The sequence below is a fragment of the Rasamsonia emersonii genome (assembly GCF_000968595.1).
Source record: "Rasamsonia emersonii CBS 393.64 chromosome Unknown ctg1118621760418, whole genome shotgun sequence".
Taxonomy (NCBI): Eukaryota; Fungi; Ascomycota; class Eurotiomycetes; order Eurotiales; family Trichocomaceae; genus Rasamsonia; species Rasamsonia emersonii.
In genome coordinates this window covers 1-9,595 of record NW_013563014.1, presented here as the reverse complement: position 1 = coordinate 9,595, position 9,595 = coordinate 1, and the positions used below count along the sequence as shown (strand labels likewise).

Below are 9,595 nucleotides of genomic sequence, written 5' to 3'. Positions count from 1 at the left end.
CAAGGAGGGCTTATAAGGCCCAAAAGCCCTGCGCAACTAGGCGGGCTGGGGCGAGGAAAAGGTTCAGAATGGTCAAAGACGGGATAAGGGACTAATAGGGGCTTCTGCCCAAGAATCGGGGTCTGTCATAGCCGAAAGGCTCGGTATGGACGTTAAATTTGATTATTATTATTATAATAATAATAATCCTGGATAGACGGGGGGTATTTATCTAAAAAAATACTTAGTTAGGTAACTGAAGCAAAGAAGACTAACTACCTAGGTAGGTATTTTTCTTTGTGAAGGGTATCATGCCTTGAACTAATTAATCTTGTCTTGATAGAACGACTGAATGAATCGATCGCTCAATGAATGACTCTACTCTAATACTATCTAGTATTCCATATCTCTACTTATGGCATAGAGGTGTCTATGCTGAGGATGTATGCCCACAACCACAGACACCGCAGAGAGAGACTCACCTGCCTACGACGTACACAGAGATCAGAAGAAGCAAGGAGAACTCGAGAGAATCGACCTGGATTTGGGCATAAAGAAAGAGCCCGTCAGGTCCATAAGTGTCTTCCTCTTCACCTTCTTCGCAGTATGGATCTCAATGGGAATGTGACTACAGACTTGCTTGATGGCTTGAGCCTGAAACGCTAAAGAGGCTCTTTCTGATAGAGAGTATATGTGTGTTCGTGCGTGTTGACCAAAAGAAAAGAAGCGACAAAACACAAACAATAGAGCAAACCGACCTTTGACAAACGCAGCGAAGCCAACAGACCCGTGAATGAATCACTAGAATTGACTTGCTTCTCTCCAGTGCGGGAGATATTTCTTGAACAGCTCTGCCATCGGCTCGCACCGAAGAAGCTCCGGCGCAGTCGCCAGTGCACGGCGCAAGTTCTCTGTGCCATAGAAAGCCATGTTCTCGTAGACTTCCCATCGAGTCCGGTCGCCGAGGACCTTCTCCTGCAGCATCGGCACGAGCGGGTGCAGAGGATCCTCGACCGCATCCGATAAACATTTCACCCACTCCGGATACGGCAGGCCTCGCAAGGGCGTGGTGGGAGAGAGCTCGTTGATAATCTCGAATGTGGTTTCGAGATCGATGGCTGCCCCGGCCTCCGGCTGAACGAGGTTGTACGCGTGACCCAGGTTGTCATTCGTCGAGGCAATGTGCAGCATCGCAGAGACGACAAAGTCGACGGGATAAACTCCTTGCGCTGTTTGGGGAGCAGTGGATAGCAGCCCATCCTGATGCAGCTGGCGATCAGTCTCCCCACGAAGTCATCCGGGTTGCCGATTCCTGTCTTGCTGTGGCCCACGACAAAGCCGGGACGGTAGATGGCAACCGGCAGGCCGTTCTCAACGGCATTCCATACCACGACTTCGGCGACATACTGGCTCTGAGAATACCCCGTGTCATACGCGAGCGCAGCGAGATGTGCCATTGGCTTCTCATCCTCCGGGAGATAGGTCGCCCCGGTCACAAATCCGGTCGGACCGTATGCTGCGATGCTGGATGAGTAGTGCAGCGCCTTTTGTCGCTTGTGGTTCGCGAAACGAAGGATGTGGAGCGTTCCCAACACGTTGGCATATCGATGGGTCGAATACGGCTGCACGTAGTTGACTTGCGCCCCCAGGTGGAAAACCACACTGGCCCACTGCGCAAAATAATCATATTGCTCCTGACCGAGTCCCAAGTCTGGCTGGGAGAAATCGCCTGGCAGGACATAAAGCTTCTTCTCTTCTTCGGGGCCTAGACGGAGTCTGTATTTTTCCAGCGTCCTTTTAACCCGGATGCGTGCCATGGTCGCATCCTTTGCACGCACCAAGCACACCACCGTCTTCGTCTCAGGCAGGGCGAGCAGCTCCACGAGAAGGAATGCGCCGACGAAGCCAGTCGCCCCGGTCATGAACACTCGCCCCTCCAATTGGCTCCGCCAGTCAGGCAGCTGGCCGGCAATGGGCTTCAAGTCTTTGCCCAGTTCCGAGTCTCTGAGCAAGACGTCCTTGTCCTGGGTACCTTCCCGCCATTTAACGCCTTTTTTGAGCGTATCAATCAACCTGGACAAATCATCCAACGTCGGATGTTGGTACAAGGCTGCCGCACGCAATTCGACCCCGAACGACCGCTGAATTCTGGCGACAAGGCTCGCCGCCTGCAAGGAGGTACCCCCAATCGAAAAGAAGTTGTCAGTCGGCTTCAGCTTTTCGAGGGGGAGACCGAGGATCTCCAGCCAGATCTTCTGCAGGTAGCTTTCGGTGTTGTCTTCCATTGCGGCATCCAAAGACCCTTTCAAGCTTTTCGCCCGTGTGATCCGCTCAAGGTACTGGGCAGCCAGTTTCTTTCTGTCAAACTTGCCGCTGCTGTTGATCGGAAGCTCGTCCATCAACTCGATGCGGGGCACCATGATGTGTGGCGCCAGCTTGGTATATGCTTGCGTGATCGAAGCAGCATTAACATCTGTGGAGAGAGGAACGACATAGGCAAGTAAGATCGAGGACCCGGCGTCAGACTCATCGGTCTGCACTTTCATCGCCACAGCGACAGATACGAGTTTTGTATCCCAGAGGACGTGCTCCACCTCTTCGAGCTCAATTCTCTGGCCGCGGATCTTGACCTGATGGTCACGTCGACCCAGATAGTCCAACAGACCGGATTCGTTGATTCGAACCAGGTCTCCAGTCCGGTAGAGGTGTCCCGGTCCCTTGTTGGACTTGAGTGGCAGATGTGGTGCGCGGACGAAAGCCTTGGATGTCTTCTCAGGGTCGCCGTAGTATCCAGCTGCCACGCCCACACCGCCAACTAATAGTTCTCCTACTTCTCCTTGCTTGACCGGTTGCAGATCTTCATCCACCACGAAGACTTCATAGTTTTCGAGAGGCTTTCCGAGAGGGATATGGCCCTTTTCCACATCTTCTGCCGAAACCCGATGAGTGGCGGTAAACACAGAGCATTCCGTCGGACCGTAGGCATTGAACAGTTGTTTCGGCGGGCCGTTCGCGAAGATCGTCCGGATCGTGGGCACATTGATCGGTTCGCCTCCGGTCAGAAGGGCTTCCACGGTTGAGAAGGCCTGGGGACATGTCTGTGCCGTTAATGCCAACAGCGCCGGCGTCTGAAACACCACATCAATCTTGTCTTGCAGGAGGCGTTGTGCAAAGACAACTGGATCCAGCACGACGTCCTGGGGATAAACAACCATGGTGGCTCCACGCAGCAGTGCGACCCATATCTCGTACAACGACACGTCGAACCCGATATGGGTGACATGGGCGAATCGATGACCTTTGCGTACTGGAGCCCATGAGTTGAAAGCCAGGTTTATCAACCCTCCAGCCAACACTTGGACCGCCTTTGGCTTCCCAGTTGTTCCAGACGTGTGCATCAAGTGCGAGCAAGACATTGGTCCGTTCGACGCCACGTCCATGGGATTCACGGGCCCATCTGCATCGGACTTGTGGTCCACAACGATATGCTGAAAGGTGGGCAGCCGGTGGCAATGATCCTGATCAGTCAGGACCAGCGAAGCGTCGACATTGCGCAGCAAATTCTCCAGATGCTGGTCCGGATGGCCAGGATCCAGCGGTACACAGGTGCCGCCGGCATACACCACGGCTACCTGCGCAAGAACGTGGTTGATACTTCGAGGGGCGAGAATACCGATTGGTTCCTCGGATCGAATCTGGTGACGGTGTATTTCTCGAACGAGGTTGAGAGCCTTGGTGTTCAACCCCGAATAGGTGAGCGCATAGCCACCACCTTCAATTGCCACTGCGCCGCTGTACAGCTTGAACTGACGATGGAGGAGTCGGGCAAGCCCTAGCTCGCTCCGATCTTCGAATCCATCTTGCGGTGAGATCGACGGAGCCATGGTTGCGGAAACAAGAAGTCGAAGTGTCGAATTGAAGATTATAATGATTGGTTAGGGAGAGTGCTAGAGCTGATCTTTGGTAGATTATGGTTGAGACTTGACAGGAATGCCTGGGGGTTTAAATGCTCGTCGAACTGGCAAGTCTGCCTCTGGAAATTGCTTCGGTAGACGAAAGTTGCAATCGGTTCTCTAGCTAGATAGAAACTCTGGCCAAGCCGCTATATGCCAACATGCACGTTCCATGATTGCAGTTGGATGATTGTCAAGGGTATGTCAAGCAGCTGAATATCCCAAGAGCAAATGCCGCAATCGCGAGTCCAATAACAGGAGGCATTAGGAGGGATCCATCGCAAGTTCTAGCAACTGAGTATGAAGAACCACGCAACGGCGACTGAGCTTGGAACGGCGTGCCCTGCGATAGCGCTGTGTAGAGGCCGTTGCATAGCAGTGAAGGTTTTTTCACGTTCATTCCTCGGGCAAGATTGATGTTGAGCTAGAAGGTCTGGAGAACACGCTTTGACCTCAGTAAAGTCGGAAGTAACTTCCTCGCCAATTAGAGAACAAGGATCACCCTTGACCTTGCATACAAGAGCCCTCCTAATTAATTTGCTACGGGGGATACGCAAATTGCTGTCATTGAATGCCAAGGACAGTAATTGACGACTTCATGCTGAGACTGAATCACTCAGAATCTGAGAAGGTCCAAAAGTTGTCTCATACTCAGAGCGGAAGTTGTGAAAGCCGATGGGTTTAATTAATGATAAGGGGATGTCATATACGATATCTTGAAAGACTGGACACAAACCATAATGATCCTGTTGTCTTATACAGCAATGGGCTGTATAAAATGAATGGGCCAGTTGGTACAGACTCTTGTCACTCCAAGGAGACGTGTCGAGCTTGAATTTGGATGCCCACATCATCTCCGTTTCCGCAGTTTCCGAGGTCAAAGCTCTGGTCCTGGGGCTCGCACAATGCCTCCCAAAAAGTATACAGAGGCAGCGGTGACAGTTCCCGGAATGGAAGGTAAATCGCGCATGGGCCATACAATCAAACACATGTATGCAGATTGGCTGGACAATATCCCATTTCATTCCAGACCAATGTCAATATACCAAGTCCGGCAATCCGCAAGAGCCCAAGGGTTTGAATTGAATTGGTCATTGGTTGGAGTCTGGCTGAAACATGGAGAATTTCTTGTCTGTCAACCAAGCCAGATTCGGACGGATTCGCGGTTTGTAGCCCTTAATAGGATGGTGTTCATTTTGACATGCAGATGACTTGGTAATATGATCCATGGCATGACCTGGCCTTTTCTTGGGTCTGAGGCGTGGCACTTCCAAGTAGCTCAAGTCTTCAGTCACTTTCGAGGATATACTAAGAGAGTCAGAGTCGACATATAAATGAAAGAAAAAAAAAAGCGAAAAGACAAAAGAGATAGAGAACAGAGAGAGAAACGCTTTCTAGGAAAAATGATTACTAACTCAGACTTCCCTTCAATCTAGTCACTGTCACGGGAAGGAGCTCCCCAGAAATCCCCAGAGGAAGTCCCCATGCACGCAAGGCATTGTTGGAATGCTGGAGGGAATTCCAAGTAGTTTTCGTCTTTACCCAGCCAGAACGAGGGTAATTCTGATTACAGTGGCAATAAACTCATGAGCATCTGCATCTTGGCAGGCTTCATTCGCGCCATGACGGTAACCCTTCCCCCTCCACCTCACCCCTCCTCAGCTTTCTCGAGGACGGGCGCGAGCTCAGGGCGGCGTTCTCAGAAGGATAGTGGGCGGATTTGTTTCATCGATGGCGGGGTTGCGTTTAGAGGAGGAGAAAAAGACCCTGGTAGGTAGAGGCATGGCATTCGTAGGAGGTTTGCGCGTGGCACTTTTAGGCACGGCTGTACCCGGTCACAGACATCGGCATGCATGCATTGACGGAGTCTACTGCAAGGAAGGACCAAAGTTTACCGTCAGGGCCATTTTCCAAAAATAATAAATCATTACTCGACAAAATCATGTCATTAGAGAATCTAAATTTTAGTGAGCAAAGTAGTTAAACTTAATTTAATTGACCAGCTTTACAACTAAAATATATCTGCCACACATATAATTCTGTTGAGACCTTTGTGATGAATCCAATGCTCGATAGTCAGCTATACCCGAAAAGGTAACCTGTAACCGCGCTAGCAGCACGTCACGGGAGCTAAGCTGATCTAAGCTGGCCTTTTTTCCCCGCCAAGAGCAACTTGAGTCAACCTCGAGCGACAGCCGGCCTGTTGTCAAGCCCTCCCAAAAAGCTTTAATCTTAATATCTACCATTCCAGTTTAATCAGATCAGGTCAGAGCCTCGGAAAAAAAGGTAGAAAACATGTCCAAACGCAAACACCCCGAGCTGGAAGAGGATGACCCCTCGGGACGCGACGAGAGCAGGGAGGAACGGAAAATCGACCTGCGGGCGACGCGACTGCAAGCACAAACAGCTCTACTAGCGTCGTTCCAGGGGAAGAAGATTGTCTTTGGTTAGACAGCGGACGACTGCTGCGGCTGACGAGGCTATGATTGTGATTGTCAATTTGTTGATATCTTTGTGTACTGTACTTGTATATCTATCTGGGGAATATAATTGTTTATGTTTTTGGTCTTTCTTTATTTTTTATTTTTTGTTATCAAAAAGATGAAAAACTATCTTCCACCAAAGGCACGATATAAGCTGTGACATGATTAATAGATGGATGGTGGATTAGAATGTGTCCCATCCCAACAAATAATCTGCATGCTGCATGCTGCAGCTGCAGGCTTACCCACCCTATATTATTATTTATTGGTTTCAGAGTATCATCGACTACCACGTTTCTAATTTAGTACATACGTACATACGTTTGATCCTAAAGGCACACAACCTTTTGCTGTCCAGCATAACATCATGATCCAGGTATTAAGCATTTATTTCTAACGGACAAAGCTTTTATTCAATTCCAGTTACTTTCGACAATGAAGGTTTTATTTGCAGCTGTTCTCCTTGTGATCGTGACTTGTCAGCTCTACAACGTCGTTATGGCATCGGTTCGAGAGAATAACTCGTTAATAATAAGAATAATTGTGTTGAAAATAGTGACCTTTGTGACGACGCACTCCACGGAAATACATGCATCCATTGGTACTGTCATGAGGCAAATGCTCAAGATGGGCCTAAACTTCATCCCTTTGGGGTGGATATGGCTGAGAGGTCAATGGGGATGAGGAGGATCAAGAGGAACCTGAAAGAGTCCGTTAAATGGTGCAATAATTGAACATGGAAATCTTTTTCCCTTTCTTTCACCAACCCATGCTACTACCCCTGATCATGAAGTAGAACAGTACACCATGTCTGGTGCTATTTTCATGATGCGCCTGTGTGAGCATCTGTGTGTGACAGCCTTTTTGAGTAGGAGGGAGTTGTGTTTCTGGTTTATTTGCTATTCATTCGCTAATTATGTGACGAAAATTTTCCCCTTTTGGCTACAATGTCATCTTTTGAACAAACATAGATAGCTATTCGAATCCAAGTACATTAAATACCCCTGCAACCATTGTGTATGTACATATTGAATAAGACTGAATGAAATACTCCATAGATAATATAGAAGGACGATACAGAGCACTAGAGGAGAATAGATGCAACTGTTGTTCCTTCAATCTCCCTTCTATTCCCTTGTTTTGTGAATGACACCCTGTCTGATCGGTCTTTACCAGCCTACTATCAAGGCTTACTTGCAGGGCACAAGGAGTACCCAAAAGCCACTTGATTGAGAGTGAGAAGCAGCTCAGAAAAATAAAAGAATAAATAACTCAGACTTTGTTCTAGGGGAAGAAAGATTATTTCTGATTAGCAGGCGGTAAGCAACTGTTATAGTTGATCAGTCTAGTATGATTGTGAGTATCATTTTATTATTAATATATCTAGATACCCGTGGGAATATAATTTTTTTTATTGTTGCAGACAGACAACAAAATTATCCTGCAAGTGTACATACTATAATCTGTAAGCTGTCATATGATACCATAGAAACGTGCATAGTTTATCAGTTTATTTCCAAAATCACAGATACGAAAGGTTTAATCAAAATATGTATATTTTCCAATTAGAAAATTGGCCTTTTCTTTACCTATAACGTTTTTGTTAATTAAATTATTAGAATCATGAGATTCTTGACGGGCTATCTAGTTCCGATTCACCGAGGACCTGTGTCATGGCACCTCTTTTCGGCCGAATGTGCAACACACATTCCAGAGACACACTGGAGAATCCAGAGGGTGATTAATTTGAATGGGGCTTCAGGTACTCGTCAATGGACCAAGATAAGGAAGTGAGATGGTTTACCCGGGAATGTTAGCGCTGTAGCCAGAATATTTACAGTTGGCGAGGCCCTGGACCTGAGGGAGAGATGGTGTTAAAGTTGTTGTAATCCGGATAGGCCCTAAAAGAACTCAACAAGTTTAGTGAAATAAGCCGTTGTTATCCAGTGCAATAAGATCGAAGGTTGCTATGCCAATACTTCAAGCCTTTAAGGTTGGAATGCTTCTTTAGAGCCTTCTAACATCCTCAAGGGGGTAGCGACCGCAATTGATATGCCACGCGATGTATCCATGCTTAAAATGCGACCAAACCATGGCCGCGAGCTGCATGTCGAGGGCTTCTTGTGTGGGCGGAGAGCAACACGCAACCCGAAAAGTTTGATCTACAGCACCACTGCTTCTTAGGGCTCTTTCAATTAAATCGCATAACGTATCTCTGAATGTCTACAGACTTCCACCACTCCGAAAACGAGACCTGAAGCCCGCGCTTCGTTTTGTCCGAGTTGTCAAGGTCGCATAGTTTGCCTGCTCATCTCGTAGCAGCTCCTTGGTATAGGAAAGAACGTCGTTGAAGAGATTGATCAAAGCGGTCACGTCCTGAACATACGGCATCCATAGGCGATATGGCAGTTCGGTGCCGCGAGTTTGCTTGAAAATGGCGACAGCGTACGGGAGAGCTGCCCCGGTGATTGATCTCCAGTAGTAAGGAAACTCTTCCGCTGGACAATCATACAAAGCGGCGCTGAGTTGTGTCTTTCCTGATGACTTGGACGATAAAATGGAAAGACTGTCCTCGAGACACCACCCGTCAAGGTAATTTGCCCACCCAGAAGCTCCCAAGGAGCCGATAAGAGGATTCCTTGCTCCATAAAGCTCGGTAAATTTCTTGATCATGTCCACCCACATGGCGCACCACTTTTCCCGGGGTTCGAGACCTTGCCAGATGCGACTCTGCACGTGCGGTAACTCTTCACGAACAGCAGATGGCAAGAAGTAATCGTCTGCACTAAGAGCCAACGCCGTGGCCTCTGCCATGCACAGCCTGCATTCGTGGGATGCGAATGGGTGGGTTATTGTAGATGAAGTTTCTAGTCTCGATGGGTTGGCTAAAATGAATGGATGAGGATGTCCAAGCGATGAAGCAGGTTGTGAGGGAAACTTGCCTCGGTTGACCTTTACGCGTGCCTTGTGTTGTGGACAGCAGCCACGGGTTCCTCTGTTGATCATCTCCTGACGATAAGTGAAACAGTTTGCAAGGCTAAAATGTAATCACATTGCTCATAGTGGTTTGCTGTTCTCAGTCTATCCAGCAGTCCTGCAGCCAAGTGAGCAGACACAATGGAAGATCCATGCCTATGTGGATGGGCGGCTAATGCTGCCACCATCAATACCAGGAATAAT

The 9,595-nt window shown here is 48.4% G+C and overlaps 2 protein-coding genes across 2 annotated transcripts; both read right to left on the bottom strand.

The window, feature by feature from the left end:
* Positions 1–780: 780 nt before the first annotated feature.
* T310_6522 (Non-ribosomal peptide synthetase) lies at positions 781–3,863 on the bottom strand (the record flags this gene model as incomplete). Its single annotated transcript, XM_013470655.1, has 2 exons — positions 781–1,239; positions 1,269–3,863. The coding sequence occupies 2 exons, from the start codon at positions 3,861–3,863 to the stop codon at positions 781–783; spliced, it is 3,054 nt and encodes a 1,017-aa protein (XP_013326109.1).
* A 4,775-nt stretch (positions 3,864–8,638) lies between these two features.
* Positions 8,639–9,451, bottom strand: T310_6521 (uncharacterized protein; the record flags this gene model as incomplete). Its single annotated transcript, XM_013470654.1, has 1 exon — positions 8,639–9,451. A coding segment is annotated over one exon (813 nt), but the record flags the coding sequence as incomplete, so codon positions are not given.
* Positions 9,452–9,595: the final 144 nt, after the last annotated feature.